A 23,035-nucleotide genomic window follows, 5' to 3' on the forward strand; every position below is an offset into this window, starting at 1 on the left:
TTGTATTTGTAGTGTAGACGGGGTTTCACCATGTTGATCAGACTGGTCTCTAACTCCTCACCTCGTGATCCACCCGCCCTCGGCCTCCCAAAGTGCTGGGATTACAGACGTGAGCCACCACGCCCGGCCAAATTTTGATTAATTTTTTAGGCTTGCTTGTTCTGGGTTATCTTTGTTTTTAACTATTAAGCTTGAGATCTTCCTTTTAAATTGGTGTTTGTAAATACTGTTTCTCCAAGTTTGTCAACTAAGATTTACTTATTAGATGTCTTCCTTGGGGTCCTCTCTGATGAATTGTTCTATACCTCTTTGAGAACCTCTGCAGTTCCACATCCTCTCTCCAGCTTATGTTGCCATTTCAAACTAAAGATCAAATAGTGGTTTAATTTTCTTGTAAATTTGAATTGCTCTAGGAAAGTAACCAAAGTCAGGGGCTCTGGATGTGGCTGCCTTTTTTTAAGGCAGCTTCAGAATCAGGGATGTCTTTCCTTACTTTGGATATGCTTTTTATTTTTATTTTTTGGATATGCTTTCTTTTAGTTTAATTAGTTGTGGTTTATACTTGATGTGCTACACTTCTTTCTTGTCTGCTTTTTAAATGGCCACTCTTGATCTGTAAGGGTCTCTGATTTCTGAATTAGCCTTAGGATTAGGTGTTACATGAATACCTGTTCTTTTCTTTTTATTTTTATTATTCTTTTTTTTGAGACGGAGTCTCGCCCTGTTGCCCGGGCTGGAGTGCTGTGGTGCAATCTTGGCTCACTGCAACCTCCGCCTCCCGGGTTCACACCATTCTCCTGCCTCAGCCTCTGGAGTAGCTGGGACTACAGGCTCCCGCCACCATGCCTGTCTCATTTTTTGTATTTTTTAGTAGAGACGGGGTTTCACTCTGTTAGCCAGGATGGTCTCGACCTCCTGACCTCGGGATCCTCCCACCTTGGCCTCCCGAAGTGCTGGGATTACAGGCGTGAGCCACCGCACCTGGCCTATTACCTGTTCTTTTCTGTTATTCTGTTGCCCTGCATTTTGTTCCAGATGTTTTAAGTCCTCTTCAGACTTAACTTAAATGCTTCCTTTGTATTTTTTCCTAGTTATTACATTAGATTGTGATTTCTGTTATTAAATTGATGTGGCTGCATGAAGAAATGATAGATTAATTTCTTCCTTTGCTGAAAGAGGGAAGGAGTGCTCCTTTGGTCTCACTCTTCAGGCCAGGGCAAAACTGTAGGTAGAAATGGTGGCTGTGTCAGAAGGCTAATATTTTTCTCTTTTTTTTTTTTTTTTTTTTTTTTTTGAGATGGAGTTTCACTCTTGTCGCCCAGGCTGGAGTGTAATGGCGCGATTTTGGCTCACTGCAACCTCCACCTTCGGGGTTCAAGCAATTCTCCTGCCTCAGCCTCTGGAGTAGCTAGAATTACAGGCGCCTGCCACCACGCTGGGCTAATTTTTTTTTTTTTGAGACGTAGTCTCGCTCTGCTGCCCAGGCTGGAGTGCGGTGGTACGATCTCGACTCACTGCAAGCTCCGCTTTCCAGGTTCACGCTGTTCTCCTGCCTCAGCCTCCCGAGTAACTGGGACTACAGGTGCCTGCCACCATGCCCAGCTAATTTTTTGTAGTTTTAGTAGAGACGGGGTTTCACCGTGTTAGCCAGCATGGTCTCGATGTCCTGACCTCGTGATCCTCCCGCCTCAGCCTCCCACAGTGCTGGGATTACAGGCGTGAGCCACTGCACCCGGCTGACGCCCGGCTAATTTTTTGTATTTGTAGTAGAGACGGAGTTTCACTATGTTGGTCAGGCTGGTCTTGAACTCCTGACCTCGTGGTCTGCCCACCTTGGCCTCCCAAAGTGCTGAGATTACAGGCGTGAGCCACCGCGCCTGCCCATGTTTTTCTCTCTTTTAAAATTTGTGAAATATTTATCCATCCATGTAAATTTAGGCGATCTCTGTACAATTTAATGACAAATTATAAAGTAAATGCTGGCGAAAGTACTACTTCTTCAAGAAATAAAACGATGCCAGTATCCCTGAACCCTTTGTGGGTCCCTTCCTGATCACAGCTTCTCAAGCCCTACAGACAGCTGTTATTCTGTGATAACATTCTTTTTCTTTTTACATTTACCATCTCCGTAGCCCTTAACATAGTTTAGATTTGTTTCCTTTTGAGTTTTGTATAAATGGAGTCATGCTGTATTATGTTGTCTTAGCATAATGTTTCTGAACTTTGTTCACATTGTTTGCAGCTGTTCATTTCCATTTTTTATGTAGTATTCTGTTGTATGAATTCCACATACATACAATAGTGTATGTATCCATTCCACTATTGATAGATATCTGGGTTGCTTCCAGGTTTTGGCTATTAACAATGCTGCTGTGAACATTCTTGTATTAAGTACCCTTGTTAAAAAAAATGTTCCTTCATATATACTGATGGGTAAAATTGCTCAGGTTCATAGAATGGATATTTTCAGCTTCACTAGATAATGCAAGTGGTTGTGCCAGTTTACAATCAGTCAATATTTGGGAAAAATACAAATTTTAGTTTCCTGATTGAAAATAGAACGATGGCTGGGTGCAGTGGCTCATGCCTGTAATCCCACCACTTTAGGAGGCCAATGCAGGCGGATCACCTAAGGTCAGGAGTTCCAGACCAGCCTGACCAACATGGTGAAATCCCGTCTCTACTAAAAATACAAAAATTAGCAGGGCATGGTGATGGGCGCCTGTAATCCCAACTACTTGGGAAGACGAAGCAGGAGAATTGCTTGAACCTGTAGGTGGAGGTTGCAGTGAACTGACAGGGCACCATTGCACACCAGGCTGGGGGACAGAGCAAGACTCCATTTCAAAAAAAAAAGAAAAAAAGAAAATAGAACCGTGATGAAAATGCCCCTAAACCAGGGACTCCTCTGGCGTGGGGCATGTAAATGGCCTAATGGGATAACTTCTATCACAAACCCTGCAGTTGGCTAGTATCCTTAAAAATCGAAATATGGGTGGAACACAGTGCCTCATGCCTGTAATCCCAGCAGTTTGGGAGGCCAAGGTGGGAGGATTGCTTGAGCCCAGGAGTTGGAGACCAGCCTGGGCAAGATGGCAAGACCCCAAGACCCTGTTTCTACAGAAAAATAAAAATAGCTGCATGTGGTAGCATGGACCTGTAGTCCCAGCTACTCGGGAGGCGGAGGCAGGAGGATTGTTTGAGCCCAGTAGGGTGAGGCTGCAGGGATCTGTGAATGCACCACTGCATTTTATCCTGGGTAGTGGAGCAAGACCCTGTCTCATTAAAAAAAAAAAAAAACAGACAAAAGCCTGGTGCAGTGGCTCAGGCATGTAATCCCAGCACTTTGGGAGGCCGAGGGGGTCCGGATCACCTAAGGTCAGGAGTTTGAGAACAGCCTGGCCAATATGGTGAAACCCTGATTATTCTACTAAAAATATTTAAAAATTAGCTGGGCTTAGTGGCGTGCGCCTGTAGTTCAAGCTACTCGGGAGGCTGAGGCAGGAGAACCGCTTGAACCTGGGAAACGGAGGTTGCATTGAGCTGAGATGATGCCATTGCACTCCATCCTGGGTGAGAAAATGAGACTCGTCTCAAAAAAATAAAAATACAAAGAAACAAAACCCAGGCAAAAGAATAGAAATATGTCAATCCTGGCCAGGCGCAGTGGCTCACGCCTGTAATCCCAGCACTTTGGGAGGCCGAGGTGGGCAGATCATGAGGTCAGGAGATCGAGACCATCCTGGCTAACACGGTGAAACTCTCTCTCTACTAAAAAATACAAAAAAAATTAGCTGGGTGTGGTGGCGGGCGCCTGTGGTTCCAGCTACTTGGGAGGCTGAGGCAGGAGACTGGCGTGAACCCGGGAGACAGAGCTTGCAGTGAGCCGAGACTGTGCCACTGCATTCCAGCCTGGGTAACAGAGTGAGACTCTGTCTCAAAAAAAAAATAAATAAATAAAATGAATACATTCACATGGAAAAAAAATCAATTTCAATTTTAAGGAGTCATGTCTGCCTTATAAGCATATGGAGTTATTTCAAAGAAGCATAGAAGACATAGTTCTATTTGTTTATTTATTTTTTTGGGGATGAACCTCCGCCTCCTGAGTTCAAGCGATTCTTCTGCCTCAGCCTCCCGAGTAGCTGGGACTACAGGCACACGGTACCCTGCATGGCTAATTTTTGTATTTTTAGTAGAGATGGGGTTTCACCATGTTGGCCAGGCTGGTCTTGAACTCCTGACCTCGTGATATGCCCGACTCGGCCTTCCAGAGTGCTGGGATTACAGGCATGAGCCACTGCACCTAGCCTATTTTATTTTTTTTATTTTTTATTTATTTATTTTTATTATTATTTTTTGAGGTGGAGTCTTGCTCTGTTGCCCAGGCTGGAGTGCAGTGGTGCGATCGCGGCTCACTGCAACCTTCGCCTCCCAGGTTCAAGTAATTCTCCTGCCTCAGCTTCCCTAGTAGCTGGGACTATAGGCACCACACCTGGCTAATTTTTGTATTTTTAGTAGAGACAGGGTTTCACCATATTAGCCAGGCTGGTCTCAAACTCCTTGTGATCTGCCTGCCTCGGCCTCCCAAACTGCTGGGATTATAGGCGTGAGCCACTGTGCCTGGCCTATTTTATTTTATTTTTTTGAGACAGAGTTTTGCTCTTGTTGCCCGGGCTGGAGTGCAGTGGCGTGATCTCGGCTCACTGCAACCTCCGGCTGTTGGGTGCAAGTGATTCTCTTGCCTCAGCCTCCCAAGTAACTGAGGTTACAGTGCCCACCACCACGCCTGGCGAATTTTTGTGTTTTTGGTAGAGATGGGATTTCACCATGTGGGCCAGACTGGTCTCGAACTCCCAACCTGAGGTGATCCGCCCACCTCAGCCTCCCAAAGTGCTGGGGATTGCAGGTGTGAGCCACTGCACTGGGCCCCATGTGGATGTATTCAAACTGGACTAAGCTATGAAGAGCCATTGTTGGAGTAGATGTGAACCTTGAGGGGCCTCAAAGCCCAAGGAAGAGGTAAGGTTCTGAGGCAGTTCAGACTTTCTTCTTTTAGTCCATCTCGGATTGAAGACTCACTCTGCAGAGCCATACAGGGGGCCCAAAAGAGGTATCAGGGATAAGAAACCCAAGAAAGGGTGATTGCAATAAGATCTTCCCTTGGTACCTAAATGGAAAAAAGAAAAAAATTAGCAAACAGACCTATAGAAACGTAATAGATTGTTGTTTTGGAGTAACCTTTGTCCATGGTATCATCTTATGTTCTAGTAATAAAATAATAAAAATAATAACTCATGTAGTGAAGAATTGCTGTGCATCAGGTACTATGCTAAGCTCCAGTAGGAGGAAATACAGAGGAGCCAGGCGCAGTGGCTCACACCTATAATCCCAGCACTTTGGGAGGCCGAGGATCATGAGGTCAGGAGTTCGAGACCATCTTGGCTAACACGGTGAAACCCCGTCTCTACTAAAAATACAAAAAAATTAGCCGGGCATGGTGGTGGGCGCCTGTAATCCCAGCTACTTGGGAGGCTGAGGCAGGAGAATGGCGTGAACCCAGGAGGCAGGAGAATGGAGAATGGTGTGAATCCAGGAGGTGGAGCTTACAGTGAGCCGAGATCGCACCATTGCACTCCAGCCTGGGCGACAGAGCGCGACTCCATGTCAAAAAAAAAGAAAAAAGAAAAAGAAGGAGATACAGAGGAGATATCAGTGATCAATTTGAATTTATACCAGCAAAAGTGTCCAGGGTCTGTATAAGGGAGGGCTGGTTTTCCTTTATTATTGTTTTTTTTTTTACAATGCAGCTATATTTAAAAGCATTTAGAAGTAAATGCTTGTTTACAGACCTCATACGCCCCAAGAGCATTAGAGTATTTTCTTTTTTCATTATTAGTCTCATCAGAGTCCCAGAAATTGGGAACACTCAAATATCCTCATGGCTGCATGTTTTTCAGAAATACTTTAATTAATTTCTTTATTGCTTCTCACTAAGTCTTTTACTTGGAGCTAATTAAGAATGTTTTATCTCTTTTAGAAGTTTCTCCATTTCTCTTTATTATGAAGGCTCAACTTTTGTGTCTTATGTGCAGCATCTTGAAGTTAAGTCTTCATTATTTTGTATAAGTTTTTGGTATTTTATGGTTTAGTTTCTTTTTTTCTTTTTTCTTTTTTTTTGAGATGGAGTTTCGCCCTTGTTGCCCAGGCTGGAGTGCAGTGGCATGGTCTTTGCTCACTGCAACCTCCGCCTCCCAGGTTCAAGTGATTCTCCTGTCTCAGCCTTCCGAGTAGGTGGGATTACAGGCGCCCACCACCATGCCTGGCTGATTTTTTTTATTTGTTTAGTTTCTTTTTTTTTTTTTTTTTTTTTTTTTTGAGATGGAGTTTCGCCCTTGTTGCCCAGGCCGGAGTGCAGTGGCATGTGTCACCACGCCTGGCTAATTTTTTTGGTATTTTTAGTAGAGACGGGGTTTCATCATGTTGGTCAGGCTGGTCTCAAACTGCTGACCTCGGGTGATCCCCCCACCTTGGCCTCCCAAAGTGCTGGGATTACAGGTATGAGCCACCTTGTTCGGCCGGTTTAGTTTCTTTCAGATTTTGAAAGAAAATCATGCTATGATCAACCAGAATTATGTGTCTGTTACCATGACTATACTATAACCACTGTGTAGAAAAAGATGATTTTTTTTTTTTTTTTTTTTTTTTTGAGACGGAGTCTCGCTGTGTGGCCCAGGCTGTAGTACAGTGTAGCGATCTTGGCTCACTGCAAGCTCCACCTCCCGGATTCACACCATTCTTCTGCCTCAGCCTCCCAAGTAGCTGGGACTACAGGCGCCCAACACCACACCCGGCTAATTTTTTTGTATTTTTAGTAGAGATGGGGTTTCACCGTGATAGCCAGGATGGTCTCGATCTCCTGACCTGGTGATCCGCCTGCCTCAGCCTCCCAGAATGCTGGGATTACAGGCATGAGCCACCTTGTTCGGCCGGTTTAGTTTCTTTCAGATTTTGAAAGAAAATCATACTATGATCAGCCAGAATTATGTGTCTGTTACCATTACTACACTATAGCCACTGTGTAGAAAAAGATGATTTTTTTTTTTTTTTTTTTTGAGACGGAGTCTTGCTCTGTCGCCCAGGCTGGAGTGCAGTGGCACAATCTTGGCTCACTGCAAACTCCACCTCCCGGATTTATGCCATTCTCCTGCCTCAGCCTCCTGAGTAGCTGGGACTACAGGCACCCAACACCACACCCGGCTAATTTTTTTGTATTTTTAGTGGAGATGGCGTTTCACCGTGATAGCCAGGATGGTCTCGATCTCCTGACCTGGTGATCCGCCTGCCTCAGCCTCCCAAAATGCTGGGATTACAGGCAATGAGCCACCTTGTTCGGCTAGTTTAGTTTCTTTCAGATTTTGAAAGAAAATCATACTATGATCAGCCAGAATTATGTGTCTGTTACCATTACTACACTATAGCCACTGTGTAGAAAAAGATGATTTTTTTTTTTTTTTTTTTTTTTTTTTTTTGAGACGGAGTCTTGCTCTGTCGCCCAGGCTGGAGTGCAGTGGCACGATCTTGGCTCACTGCAAACTCCATCTCCCGGATTCCCGCCATTCTCCTGCCTCAGCCTCCCGAGTAGCTGGGACTACAGGCGCCCAACACCACACCCGGCTAATTTTTTTGTATTTTTAGTAGAGACGGGGTTTCACCATGATAGCCAGGATGGTCTCGATCTCCTGACCTGGTGATCTGCCTGCCTGGGCCTCCCAAAGTGCTGGGATTACAGGCGTGAGCCTTAGATTAATACCACTTGTGGAAAATTCAGAAGAGTATTTAACAGGAAGAAACTTAAATACTCTGTGGTTCCATCGTCTAGGCATAACTACTGTTAGCATTCCTTTTTTTCGTTTTTTGAGGTGGAGTCTCACTCTTTCCCCAGGCCGAAGTGCAGTGACGCAATCTCAGCTCACTGCAACCTCCACCTCCCGAATTCAAGCAATTCTCCTGCCTCAGCCTCTAGAGTAGCTGGGATTATGGGTGACTGCCACTATGCCCAGTTAGTTTTTGTATTTTTAGTGGAGATGGGGTTTCACCATGTTGGCCAGGCTGGTCTCACAGTCTTGGCTGGATGTGATGGTTCACGCCTGTAATCCTAGCACTTTGGGAGACCGATGCTGTGGATCGCTTGAGGTCAGGAGTTCGAGAACATCCTGACCAACATGGCGAAATCCCATCTCTACTAAAATACAAAAATTAGCTGGGCGTGGTGGCGGGTGCCCGTAATCCCAGCTACTTTGGAGGCTGAGGCAGGAGAATCGCTTGAACCCAGGAGGCGGAGGTTTCAGCGAGCCAGGATCGTGCCACTACACTCCAGCCTGGGCGACAGAGCAAGACTGTGTCTCAAAAAAAATGAAAATAAGAAAGAATTTAGGCTGGGTGTGGTTGCTTATGCCTGTAATCCCAGCACTTTGGAAGGTGGAAGCGAGTGGATTACCTGAGGTTAAGAGTTCGAGACCAGCCTGGCCAACATGGCAAAACCTCATCTCTACTAAAAATATAAAAATTAGCCAGATGTGGGCCAGGTGCGGTGGCTCATACCTGTAATCCCAGCACTTTGGGAGGCTGAGGCGGGTGGATCATGAGGTTAGAAATTCAAGACCAGCTTGGCCAAGATGGTGAAACCCTGCCTCTACTAAAAATACAAAAATTAGCCGGGCACGGTGGCAGGTGCCTGTAATCCTAGCTACCCGGGAGGCTGAGGCAGGAGAATCGCTTGAACCCGCGGGGCGTGGAGGTTGCAGTGAGCCAAGATTGTGCCTCCCTGGTTCAAGCAATTCTCCTGCCTCAGCCTCCCAAGTAGCTGGGACTACAGGTATGCAGCACCACACCTGGCTATTTTTTTTTTTTTTTTTTTGAGATGGAGTCTCACTCTGTCACCCAAGCTGGAGTGCAGTGGCATGATCATAGCTCATTGCAGGCTGAAACTGCTGAGATCAAGCCATCCTGTCCTCCTGCCTCGACCTCCCAAGTAGCTGGGAGTACAGGCGAGAACCACCATGCCCAGCTTAGTATTGATATTTTCTAATGGTTTATGGAATTTTTCCTACCTCAAGCTTGTTTGTCTTTTAAATTATTACTATTATTTCTAAGAGATGTGATCTCACTGTGGTGCCCAGGTTGGAGTGCAGTGGCTATCCACAGACAGGATCTTACTACTGCAGTACGGAAGTTTTGACCTGCCCCATTTCCAACCTGGGGTGGTTCACCCCTCTTTAGGCAACCTGGTGATTCCCTCCTCCCTTGAAGTCACCATATTGATGCTGAACTTAGTGTGGACACCTGATTGGCATAGCGCACTACAGCCCAGAACTCCTGGACTACTCAAGCAATCCTCCTGTTTCAGCCTCCAGAGTAGCTGGGACTGCAGGTGTGCACCATCATCCCAGGCCCTTTTTTTTTTTTTTTTTTTTTTTGAGAGGGAGTCTCACTTTGTCGCCAGGCTGGAGTGCAGTGGTGCGATCTTGGCTCACTGCAACCTCCGCCTCCCAGGTTCAAGTGATTCTCCTGCCTCAGCCTCCCAAGTAGCTGGGATTACAGGCATGCTCCACCATGCCCAACTAATTTTGTGTTTTTAGTAGAGATGGGGGTTCTCCATGTTAGTCAGGCTGGTCTCGAACTCCCGACCTCAGGTTATACACCTTCCTTGGCCCCCCAAAGTCCATAGTGCTAGGATTACAGGCATGAGCCACCACATCTGGCGTTTTTTTCTTTTTGAGACACAGTCTTGCTCTGTCGCCCAGGCTGAAGTGCAGTGGCATGGTCTCAGCTCACTGCAAGCTCTGCCTCCCAGGTTCATGCCAGTCTCCTGCCTCAGCCTCTCGAGTAGCTGGGACTACAGGCGTCCGCCGTCACGCCAGGGTAATTTTTTGTATTTTTAGTAGAGACAGGGTTTCACTGTGTTAGCCAGGGTGGTCTCGATCTCCCGACCTCGTGATCCACCCACCTCGGCCTCCCAAAGTGCTGGGATTACAGGCATGAGCCACCGTGCCTGGCTTTTTTTTTTTTTTTTTTAAATGGAAGGCTTGAAGAATGGATTTTGATGGTTTATAGCAAGTAACTTTTTGAAGCTTTTATTTTTTCTGACAGCTGAATATCTAGCTTATTTGCCTTTTTGCTCAGGAAATGTATATTTGGACTAGAGTTTCTTATAGTAACTTTTTAAAGGTACTAGTCTAGAAATACTGGCTGGTAGGATTTATTTGGAGATGACATAGGCAGCAGAATTGTTTTTATCATATCTTTGGAACCTTGATTGACAAAAAATATGTTCTGGACTTTGGTATGAAATGTTGTATTCTAAAACTAAAATATTGATTAAATAGAAGTTATATTCACTTAGCTAAATGTTTGTCAGAAATAGGGGACATCTTGCTGGGCGCAGCGGCTCATGCCTGTAATCCTAGCACTTTGGGAGGTTGGGCAGATCGCTTGAGGCGAGGAGTTTGAGACCAGGCTGGCCAACATAGCAAAACTCCATCTTCACTGAAAATACAAAAATTAGCCGGGTGTGGGGGCAGGTACCTTGTAATTCCAGCACTTTGGGAGGCCAAGGCAGGCAGATTACAAGGTCAAGAATTCGAGACCAGCTTAGCCAACATGGTGATATCCTGTCTCTACTAAAAATACAAAAATTAGCAGGTCATGGTGGCATATGCCTGTAATCCCAGCTACTTTGGAGACTGAGGCAGGAGAATGGTTGGAACCCAGGAGACGGAGGTTGCAGTGAGTAGAGATCACGCCACTGCACTCCAACCTGGGCTACAGAGCAAGACTCTGTCTCAAAAAAATAAAAAATAGAAGGCTTCGGCCAGGCGTGGTGGCCCACGCCTGTAATCCCAGCACTTTGGGAGGCCAAGGTGGGCGGATCTCTTGAGCCCAGAAGTTTGAGAACAGCGTGGGCAACATGGCAAAACCCTGTCTCTACAACAAATACAGTAATTAGCTGGGCGTGATGGTACACGCCTGTAGTCCCAGCTGCTTGGGCGGCTGAGGTGAGAGGAGCAATTGATCCCAGGAGGTTGAGGTTGAGTGAACCAAGATCTTACCACTGCACTCCATCCTGGGTGATAGAATAAGACCTTGTCTAAAGAAACCAACAACAAAAAATCGGGGGTGTGGAACTTTAATTTCCTGATCTTACATAGTGAGAACTCCACAGATACTCCGAAAAATTTTTTTTTTTTTAAGATGGAGTCTCACTCTGTTGCCTAGGCTGGAGGGCAGTGGTGCAATCTCGGCTCACTACAACCTCCATCTCCTGGGTTCAAGTGATTCTCCTGTCTCAGCCTCCTGAGTAGCTGGGATTACAGGAATGTGCCATCATGCCCGGCTAATTTTTATATTTTTAGTAAAGACAGGGTTTCACCATGTTGGCCAGGCTGGTCTCGATCTCCTGCTCTCAGGCGATCCACCCGGCTCAGCCCCTCCCAAAGTGCTGGAATTAGAGGCCTGAGCCACCGCACCTGGCCAATACTCTAAAATTAATGAGTCTACAAGTAGAGGCTTAAAGGTATGAAAGTAATCATAACAAAACTAAGAATAAAAATGTGATTGGCAGGGTTTGGTGAGAGGAGGGTGATATTTAGTTTTTTATTTATAATTTTTTTAGGCTTTTTTGTTTTTTGTTTTTTTGAGATGGAGTTTCGTTCTTGTTGCCCAGGCTGGAGTGCAATGGCATGATGAAGAACTAGAGGTCAAAGCATACTTAGCTGTTTTTACTTTTTATTTTATATCTTTTTATACTATTAGAATGGTTTTTCTTAGTTGAGTTTCATATCCCTGTCCCCAACCCCCCAAGAAACCTCCAAAAACAAAAAAACTAGGTGGAATTCTATACTGAATACTGAAGAAAGCTTGTTTCTAGGAAGAAAAGTCGGTGAAATTATCCTTTACGATTAATATCAGACTTGAGGTGAGGCTTAAGCTGCCCCTTCTGAGTTTCTGAAACTTGAAAGACAAGAGTGAGGAGAAATAGGGTTACTAGGAGGATCATAGAGACTGGCTTTACTGGGCAATAGTCACGAAGATTTTTCAGTTCTGTAAACTTTGTTTGTGGTGTTTCTTTTTTCTTGTTTTTTTTTTTTGTAATTATTTTTTGTTGTTGTTTTTGTTTTGTTCAATAGTGAATTCCCATCTACTCCGTTGGGAAGCAGTGTTTCTTTGTATTGGTGTTTAGTCATTTGTCTTTTCCCAGACTTCAGACAGAAAAGGTTTTTGCTGCATGTAAAAACGCTTTACTTTTGTACCTTAAAAAAAAAATTGCTTTTTGTAGTAGCTTTGAAAATTTAATCAGTCTCAGTATATTATGTGAATGCAACTGACAGTTGAAGAAAATACATTTTAGGAAATGTAAATTCCAGCTGACCTCTGCTGCTCTTTTATAATGGAGGTGTAAAACTGAAATTATGTACCAGCATGGTAGAGGACCTGTTAATGGCTGCTCATATAATCTCTCCTTTGTCCCCTTTTGAGCAGAAGGGTATATGTGATTAGATATTAGAGTTTCATAACTTTGTAATGTTACCGGATCTCCATTATGAAAGGTGCCTTTTTTTTTTTTTTTTTTTTTTTTTTGAGATAGAGTCTCACTCTGGCGCCCAGGCTGGAGCGCAGTGGCATGATCTCGGCTCTCTGCAACCTCTGCCTCCTGGGCTCAAGCAGTTCTCCTGCCTCGGCCTCCTGAGTAGCTGGTATGACAGGTGCCTGCCACCGTGCCTGGCTAATTTTTGTATTTTTAGTAGAGACAGGGTTTCACCTTGTTGGCCAGGCTGGTCTCAAACTCCTGACCTCAGGTGATCTGCCTGCCTTGGCCTCCCAAAGTGCTGGGATTACAGGCGTGAGCCACCGCACCTGGCCGAAAGATGCCTTCTTGAGGAAATCACTACTGTGCTGTTAACAAAGGGGAACTTTGATACGTTCTGTGCAAGTGTGGCAAATGAGTGCTCTCGGATCACCTAAGCCAAGTAGCCTTCTCTCAATGTGTAGTTAGGCAAAGTGTGCTTGGCCTGATGCTCTCTTTATGTGTGATGTGAACATCGTTGACCACTTAATTATTATTATTTTATTTTATTTTATTTATTTATTTATTTTTAACAGATGAAAGTCTGTCTAGGTTTCCCAGCCCAAAGACCTGGTCTCAAGTAGTCCTCCCACCTCAGCCTCCTGAGTAGCTGAGACTACATGTGTGTACCACTGTGACCAGCCGATAACTTAATTTTTTTTTTTTTTTAGACAGAGTTACGCTCTGTCGCCTAGGCTGGAGTGCATTGGAGTGATCTCAGCTCACTGCAGCCTTGATCTCTGGGCTCAAGCAGTCCTTCTACCTTAGCCTCCGTAGTAGCTGGGACTACAGGTGCATACCACCACACCCAGTTAATTTCTATATTTTTTTTTGTAGAAATGGGGTTTCTCCATGTTGCCCAGGCTGAGGTGGAAGGATTGCTTGAGTCTGTGGAGCTATGGATATTACAGAAACAATTGGGTGGCTCACACCTATAATCCCAGCACTTTGGGAGGCCAAGGCGGGCGGGTCACCTGAAGTCAGGAGTTTGAGACCAGCCTGGCCAACATGGCGAAACCCAGTCTCTACTAAAAATACATAAATTAGCTGGGCATGGTGGTGGGCACCTGTAGTCCCAGCTACTCGGGAGGCTGAGGCAGGAAACTCACTTGAACCTGGGAGGCTGCAGTGAGCCGAGATCGCGCCACTGCACTCCAGCCTGGGCGACAGAGGGAGACTCCAACTCAAAAAAAAAAAAAAAAAAAAGGACGGACGTGGTGGCTCACGCCTGTAATCTCAGCACTTTGGGAGGCTGAGGCGGGCAGATCATGAGGTCAGAAGATCGAGACCATCCTGGCTAAGATGGTGAAACCTCGTCTCTACTAAAAATACAAAAAAAATTAGCTGGGCGTGGTGGCGGGTGCCTGTAGTCCCAGCTACTCGGGAGGCTGAGGCAGGAGAATGCTGTGAACCCAGGCTGTGGAGCTTGCAGTGAGCCAAGATCAAGCCACTGCACTCCAGCCTGGGCAACAGAATGAGACTCCGTCTCAAAAAAAAACAAAACAAAACAAAAAAAACACCATAATTCTTCCTGTTCCACATTGAATTTCAAATGCAGCAGGTATATATGAAGCACCTACCATGGGTGAGCTATTCAGAGAGAACCAGGACATAGTCTTGTCTACCAAGAATTTAGAGCCTAGGTAGAAGAAAGGAGATGTTTACCCACATATTTTATATCTGTAACATAAGGTAGAGCATCTGGTCAGTCTAGTATATCTATCCTGATTGCTCAAGGGAACAAATCACCTTTCCAGACATTCAGAATTGTCTGAGAATCCTTTTTGGCAAAAACGTTTGCTTGTTTTCTGTTACTCTTTCATCCTGCTGCTACTTTTGTTCTGGAGGCCGGGCTGTTGAAGGGAGGATGGTACAAACGTAGCAGCGACAGGGGTCAGCAGTCCACAGATTGCACACTTTTCCCTCAGGTAATGAGAGTTAACTGTACGTCTGCAGGTTAATTCTTAAGGTAAATAAATACCTGATGAAAACTTGTAGAATTTATTTCTGAATTTTAGTAGTGACCTGGATATTTAAAGCACTATTTACCTTTTTTCCAGAATTATTTTAATAGTATTAGTTACATTTATGTAGTGCTATCTATGTGTTAGATGATTTTCTAAATGCCTTATTTAATCCTTATGTCAACTGTGAGGTAAGTACTATTGTATCCCCATTTTACTCACAAGAAAACTAAGGTTAATTGACTTTTCTAGAGTTACATAATAAACGAGACATAAAGTTGGGATTTGAACCCAAGCAGCCTGGCTCTAGAGTCCATGCTCTTAACCAATAAGCTGTGTTGCAAAAGAATGTGAGCAGCATATGGCAAAATAGGATTTTTGGTTTTTCTGTTGGGAGATGAAGAACATATCCTCTGCCTCTTGTGTCTTGCCACAACTAGGTGGCATACCTGCCTCTGCTATAGGAAATACTTGGAAATAAAACATATCCATAGGAATTCCTGCCCCTAGCTTCCTCCTTGCTTGGTGTCCTCTCTGTGATAGTCACAGAGCAGTTTTGCACGTGACATTTACTGTCCAGTGCTTGGCTCTGCAGAGAAGATGGGATTGACCTAGTGCTGGGTGGGAAGTGTGTTTTCAGCCTGTTTCATCCAGTATTGTGAAGCATGTGTTTTTTTTTTGTTTTCAGTGTGATAGTTTTATTTAAGAAATGTTAATAGAAATAATTTTCAAACATCCATTAACTGAAAAAATAAGGTGGTATAATAAAACTTTATTTTTTGATTCTATATGTATACAGCTGCCCTGAATATATTCCACTCTTGTGTAAGGGTAATTGCTTCTGGGCATTTCCTCTAAAAACAGTAATATAATTTTGACTTCTGTTTATTTCTAGGAACCCTAAGGACTCTGCAATATGAATAATTCCCTAGAGAACACCATCTCCTTTGAAGAGTACATCCGAGTAAAGGCACGGTCTGTCCCGCAACACAGGATGAAGGAATTTCTGGACTCACTGGCCTCTAAGGGGCCAGAAGCCCTTCAGGAGTTCCAGCAGACAGCCACCACTACCATGGTGTACCAACAGGGTGGGAACTGCATATACACAGACAGCACTGAAGTGGCTGGGTCTTTGCTTGAACTTGCCTGTCCAGTCACCACCAGTGTTCAGCCACAAACCCAGCAAGAACAGCAGATCCAGGTTCAGCAGCCGCAGCAGGTTCAGGTATATGGGAAATGCTGAGGTGCAGCCTGTTTAATGTACTTTATTTGTTGTCAGTGTTTTAGTTAGTGGGATCATCACATCTATGTGGATGTTATAGGTTATTTAACACTAAGATTTTCAAAGTTAATGTGGACTAAATATTTTTTCTTTCTTTTCCTTTTTCTTTAAGCTTTTTTTTTTTTTTTTAAAACAAACCCCAGTGTCAAGGGCTGACTTTGAATAGATTGCAGCCAGGGATCTGCTTAGCTACCTGGGAAACCCCAACCCAGAAGCAGGTCATCTATGAATGGTTTAGCATCAGGTTCAACGTGCCTTGCGTGATGAGTGAGGGGGCGGCCACCTTTCTGGCAGCACCTTTTCCCAGGATGAGGGGCTCTCCACACCGGAACCCGGTCCCGGCACGTGACCCCGCCGGCGGCGATGTCAGTGATGGTGGGGGACTGGCTTTCCGAGGCTGACCAACACTCTGTGGTGCTGCCATGTCATTGTACTTGGGTTGTTTTCTTTGTTTGTTTCTTCTTTTTTTGAGATAGAGTCTTGCACTGTGGCCCAGGATGGATTCTCCTGCCCCAGCCTCCTGAGTAGCTGGGATTCCAGATGCCCGCCAACACACCCAGCTAATTTTTTATACTTTTAATAGAGACGGGGTTTCACTATGTTGGCCAGGCTGGTCTTGAACTCCTGACCTCGTGATCCGCCTGCCTCCTCATCCCAAAGTGCTGGGATTACAGGCATCAGCCACCGCACCCGGCCACACATGGGTTGTTTTTTTCTTTTCTATTTTGAGACAGTCTCATTCTGTCACCCAGGCTGGAGTGCAGTGGCGCATTCTTGCCTCTGTCCCCTGTGTTCAAGCTATTCTCATGCCTCAGCCTCCCGAGTAGCTGGGACTACAGGTGTGCACTACCACCCTCAGCAATTTTTGTTGTATTTTTAATAGAGACTGGGTTTCCCCATGTTGGGGTTGAACTCCAGACCTCAAGAGATCTGTCTGCCTCGGCCTCCCAAAGTGCTGGGATTACTGGTGTGAGCCACCATGCCCAGCCTTTTTTTTTTTTTTTTTTGAGTTGGAGTTTCGCTCTTGTTGCTCAGGCTAGAATGCAATGGAGCGATCTCGGCTCACTGCAACCTGCACCTCTTGGGTTCAAGCGATTCTCCTGCCTCAGCTTCCCGAGTAGCTGGGATTGCAAGCATGTGCTACCACACCTGGCTAATTTTTGTATTTTTAGTAGAGACTGGGTTTCACCATGTTGGCCAGGCTGGTCTTGAACTTCTGACCTCAGGTAATCTGCCCTTCTCAGGCTCCCAAAGTGCTAGGATTACAGGGATGAGCCACGGCGCCTTTTTTTTTTTTTTTTTTTGAGGGACAGGGTCTTGCTCTGTCACCTAGGCTGGAGTGCAGTGGCACAGTCACTCCTCACTGCAGCTTTGACCTCCCAGGCTCAAGCGATCATCCAGCCTCAACCTCCAAGTAGCTGGGACCACAGGCATGTACCACCACGTGCAGCTAATTAAATTTTTTTTTTTTTTGTAGAGATGGAGTCTCCCTATGTTGCCCAGGCTGGTCTTGAACTCTTGGCCTCAAGATATTCTCCTCCCTTGGCCTCCCAAAGAGCTGAGATTACAAATATGAGCTGCCATGCCTGGCCTTAAAAATATTTTCAAGTACTGTAAACTAAAACACCACAAATATTTGGTCTTTTTTATTTGAGACGGAGTCTCGCTCTGTTGCCCAGGCTGGAGTGCAGTGGTGCAATCTCCGCTCACTGCAAGCTCTGCCTCCTGGGTTCATGCCATTTTCCTGCCTCAGCCTCCCAAATAGCTGGGACTACAGGCGGATGCCACCACGCCCAGCTAATTTTTTTGTGTTTTTAGTAGAGACGGGGTTTCACCATGTTAGCCAGGATGGTCTCGATCTCCTGACCTCGTGATTCACCTGCCTCAGCCTCCCAAAGTGCTGGGATTACAGGCATGAGCCACTGCGCCCGGCCCAAATATTTGATCTTTGCTGTGGAGAGCTGAATAGTTTAGAAATTAGAGACCTTTTGGTACTGGGTTTAGGTGTGATAGCTTCATATGACTGAGGCTTCCTTTCTTTTCTTTTGTTTTTTTTCCTGAGATGGAGTCTCGCTCTGTTCCCCAGGCTGGAGTGCAGTGGCGCGATCTTGGCTCACTGCAAGCTCCGCCTCCCAGGTTCACACCATTCTCCTGCTTCAGCCTCACGAGTAGCTGGGACTACAGGCACCAGCCACCACGCCTGGCAATTTTTTTGTATTTTAAGTAGAGACGGGGTTTCACCATGTTAGCCAGCATGGTCTCGATCTCCTGACCTCATGATCCGCCCACCTGGGCCTCCCAAAATGCTGGGATTACAGGTGTGAGCCACCGCGCCCATCTGAGGCTTCCTTTCTATTTGTGTCATCCTGAATAGAGACAGAACACAGGAGGGCTGATTTGGCTGATAGACTGATAGTGTAACATTTGAAATTAATTTAAAAATGGAAAGGCTGATGTATTTCAGTGATCTTCATTAACTTGTGTGATTCCATAACTCAGATTACCAATGGATTTCTGGGTCTGTGTTTGTTGTCTATAAGCCACAAAACGGCTAAGTGTATTTGTGGGTGCCTGTGATCCGAGCACTTTGGGATGCCAAGGCGGGCGGATCATTGAGTCCAGAAGTTTGAGGCCAGCCTGGGCAACATGGCAAAACCCCATCTCTACAAAAAATAAAAAAAAATTACCCAGTGGTGGTATGTACTTGTAGTCCCAGCTATTTGGGAAGCTGAGGTGGGAGGATTGCTTGAGCCCAGGAGGTTAAAACCAGCCTGGGCAACGTGGTGAAACCCTGTTTCTACCAAAAATAAGAAAAAATTAGCTGGGTGTGGTGATGCCCGCCTATGGTCTTAGCTACTAGGGAGGCTGAGATGGGAGAATCACTTGAGCCTGGGAGGTGGAGGTTACAGTGAGCTGAGATCGTGCCACTGCACTCCAGCCTGGGTGACAGAGTGAGATCCCATCTCAAAAAAATAAAAATAAAAATTGTAAGGCACAAAAAAAAAATGCTAATTGATGATAAGCTTTCTGAAAGACGAGAAACTAGTATATTTGTTGAGAAGGTAAAATGTTTTCCTTTTTTTTTTTTTTTTGAGATGGAGTCCCACTGTATCACCCAGGCTGGAGTGCAGTGGCATGATCTCGACTCACTGCAACCTCTGCCTCTTGGGTTCAAGCGATTCTCCTGCCTCAACCTCCTGAGTAGGTGGGATTCCAGGCACCTGCCACTGTGCCGGCTAATTTTTGTATTTTTAGTAGAAACAGGGTTTCACCATGTTGATCAGGCTGTTCTTGAACTTCTGATCTCAGGTGATCCACCGACCTTGACCTCCAAAGTACAGGTGTGATCCACCGTGCCTGGCCAAAGTTTTCCTCTTTAGAGGTCTTTATGTGAGACAACAGGCTCCTCCAGTTGCAAATGCAGTTTTCTTGCCATTGTCTATTATGGTTTAATTTCATTGTATTCTGGAAGTCTTTTTATACTAAGAGAATAGGAAAGGTACTGGAACATGCTGGAGAGGCAGGAGTATGGAGAGGTGTGCCTGGTGAGATAGAAGGTTTTCCTTTCCTTCATTTTTTCTTTTTGTTTTTTTAGAGACAGGATTTCACTTGCCTAGGCTGGAGTGCTGTGACATGATCATGGCTCACTGCAGCCTCTACCTCCTGGACTCAGGTGATGCTCTCACCTCAGCCTCCCGAGTAGCTAGGACTACAGGTGCGTGCCACCATGCTCAGCTAATTTTTTCATTTTTGGTAGAGATGGACTCTTGCCATGTTGCTCAGGCTGGTGTTGAACTCCTGGCCTCCAGCAGTCCTCATGGCTCAGCCTCCCAAAGTGCTGGGATTATAGGCATGAGCCACTGTTCCCAGCTGAAGTAGGTTTCACTGTAGCCCCTCAAAAATGCAGATGAATATATTGGAAGGACATAGCCTCTGAAGCTTCAGTACTGGGTTTAAATTTGACTTGACCACTCAATTGTTGGCATGAGCTTAATCTTTACCTCCAGTTTGTTCATCAGTTAAATAGGGATAATACCATTTAATGAGACTGAATATGATAATAAAGTATCTGGCATATGGAGAGTTTTTTTTTTTTTAATGGAGACAGGGTCTCATTCTGTCACCTGGGTTGGAGTGCAGTGGTGTGATCTTGGCTCGCTGCAACCCCAGCCTCCCAGGCTCAAGTGATCCTCCCACCTCAGCCTCCCGAGTACATGGGACCACAGGCGCACACCACCAACGCCTGCCTAATTTTTTGTATTTTTGATAGAGCCAGAATTTCACCATGTTGCCCAGGCTGAGATTTACTCATTTTTTATTTTTATATTTATTTACTTACTTTTTGAGACAGAGCCTCACTCTGTTGCCCAGGCTAGAGTGCAGTGGCATTATTTTGGCTCACTGCAACCTCCATCTCTGGGGTTCAAGCTAGCACGCCTGGCAAATTTTTGTATTTTTAGTAGAACGGGGTTTCACCATGTTGGCTAGGGTGGTCTTGAACTCCTGACCTTAAGTGATCTGCCCACCTCGGCCTCCCAAAGTGCTGGGATTATAGGCATGAACCACCACGCCCAGCCTTGTTTTGTCTTTGTAAGGAAGAAAAGGTACAGGAAAGGTAAGTAAAAGAAGGCTGGCCCAGGCATGGTGGCTCACACCTGTAATCCCAGCACTTTGGGAGGCTGAGGTGAGTGGATTCCTTGAGCCTAGGAGTTTGAGACCAGCCTGGGCAACACGGCGAAATCCCGTCTGTACAAAAGTACAAAAATTAACTGCGTGTGGTGGCTTGCTCGTGTGATCCCAGGTACTCAGGAGGCTGAAGTGGGAGGATCACCTGAACCTGGGAGGTCATGGTTGCAGTGAGCTGTGATTGTGCCACTGCACTCCAGCCTTTTACACTAAGGACAGGAAAGGCGTCTCAAAAAAAAAGGAGAAAAGAAGGCTGATTTTCTGGCTCAAATTATTCTGCTGTTTTTTACAGCTTTGACCTCCTCTTTCTTACCACGCCCGGCCAATTTTTGTACTTTTTTCGGTAGAGATGGGGTTTCATTCACCATATTGGACAGACTGGTCTTGAACTCCTGACCTTAAGTGATTCACTTGCCTCAGCCTCCCAAAATGCAGGCATGAGCCATTGCACCTGGCCCCTAGGCTGGTCTTGGGACTCCTGAGTTCAATCGAGCCACCCACTTTGTGGGTGTTTGGATCACAAATACAAAGTGTTTGGATTACAGGCACAAGCCATTACACCTGGTCCCACTTTCTCATAAGATTAAAGAGTTTGGGGCTGGGTACGGTGGCTCATGCCTGTAATCCCAGCACTTCGGGAGGCTGAGGCGGGCGGATCACCAGGTCAGGAGATCAAGACCATCCTGGCTAACACAGTGAAACCCCGTCTCTACTAAAAATACAAAAAATTAGCCTGGCCTGGTGGCGGGTGCCTGTAGTCCCAGCTACTTGGGAGGCTGAGGCAGGAGAATGACGTGAACCCGGGAGGCGGAGCTTGCAGAGAGCCAAGGTCACACCACTGCACTGCAGCCTGGGCGATAGAGTGAGAGTCTCTCTCTCGGAAAAAAAAAAAAAGTTTGGGGATTTAAGTTTGGAGAATTTTTTGAGACTTTATGTTCAAGATAAACTGATGAATGCTTGAACCTGGGAGGCAGAGGTTGCAGTGAATCAAGATCGCACCACTGCACCACAGCCTGGGTGACAGAGCAGACTCTGTCTCAGAAAAAAGAAAAGCCACTGATCGAGATCACTATTAATGTCATCTTTCTCCCTAAACTCTATGTAAATGAAAGAAGAAACAAATATAATGACATCCATGAGATAGACTCAGTGTGATAGAATCATAAGAATGTATGTTTTCCCCAAGTGACTAAAAAGATACTTTTAAAAAATAAAGAATTCTGGCCAGGCCAGGCATGGTGGCTCACACCTGTAATCCCAGCTGTTTGGGAAGCTGAAGTATGTAGATGACTTGAGGCCAGGAGTTTGAGACCAGGCTGGGAAACATGGTAAAACCTCATCTCTACAGAAAAACACAAAAATTAGTTGGGCATGGTGGTGTGCACTTGTAGTTCCAGCTACTCAGAAGGCTGAGGAACTCCTTGGGCCCAGGAGTTTGAAGTTGCAGTGAGCTGTGATCACGCCACTGCACTCCATCCTGGGCAAAAGTGCAAGACCCTGTCTCTATAAAAAACAGAACAACAAAGCATTTTTAAGAGTGCTGGAAAAAATGAGTACCATTTAAAAACCACTAAATCTAAGAAATTGATAAAAGAGAATAAGTAGACAGAATTAGGTGATGAAAGGCCAGGCGTGGTGGCTCATGCTTATAATCCCAGCACCTTGGGAGGCTGAGGCAGGCGGATCACCTGAGGTCAGGAGTTTGAGACCAGCCTGGCCAACATGGTGAAACCTCATCTCTGCTAAAAATACAAATATTAGCCGGGCATGTTGGCAGGTGCTTATAGTCCCAGCTATTCGGAGGCTAAGGCAGGAGAATTGCTTGAACCTGGGAAGCCGAGGTTGCAGTGAGCTGAGATCGCGCCATTGCACTCCAGCCTGGGCAATGCGGGTGAAACTCTGTCTCCAAAAAAAAAAAAAAAATTTGGTGACGAATACATGTAGGAAAGAACTTTTGGGGAAAGTGGGGCAGTTCTTAGAGTGCCCTAAGCTGAGAAGTAGAGGATACACAGAGTAGAAGTCCACTGGGGTAGCTTTAGAACTAAAGGTTGGGAATTGACTAGAGACTTCAAAACACACACATACACATATGTATATTTACAGCTCACATTACCTTGATGAGCAAGTTAGAGATACATTAGTTTGATGATAATTGTTACTGCTCTTTTGAGTAAGAATCATAGGCTGGGTGCAGTGGCTCATACCTGTAATCTCAGTACTTTGGGAGGCTGAGGCAGGAGGATCCTTTGAGTTCAGGAATTCAAGACCAGCCTGGGCAACATAGTGAGACTTTGTCTCTACTAAAAATAAAATTAGCCGGATGTAGTGGTACACATCTGTAATCCCAGCTACTGAAGAGGCTGAGGTGGAAGGATCGCTTGAGAATACTTTATCTCAAAAAAAAAAAAAAAAAAAAAAATTCCCCCCCCCCCCTTTGTATTTTCACCAACCTTTTAGAGTGCTCTTTGTGGTCCCCTC

The 23,035-nt window shown here is 45.4% G+C and overlaps 1 protein-coding gene across 4 annotated transcripts in view; it reads left to right on the forward strand.

Moving 5' to 3' along the window:
* Positions 1 to 23,035, forward strand: part of QRICH1 (glutamine rich 1) — a 66,128-nt gene that overhangs the window by 2,466 nt on the left and 40,627 nt on the right. For all 4 annotated transcript variants that reach the window (XM_002813765.5, XM_003776251.5, XM_002813763.5 and 1 more), the window contains one exon: positions 15,485 to 15,814. In XM_002813765.5, coding sequence (XP_002813811.1) covers positions 15,506 to 15,814 — 309 coding nt within the window. In that variant the 5' untranslated portion in view covers positions 15,485 to 15,505. The remainder of the gene's footprint in view (positions 1 to 15,484; positions 15,815 to 23,035) is intronic.

This window comes from Pongo abelii, chromosome 2 (assembly GCF_028885655.2).
Source record: "Pongo abelii isolate AG06213 chromosome 2, NHGRI_mPonAbe1-v2.0_pri, whole genome shotgun sequence".
Taxonomy (NCBI): domain Eukaryota; kingdom Metazoa; phylum Chordata; class Mammalia; order Primates; family Hominidae; genus Pongo; species Pongo abelii.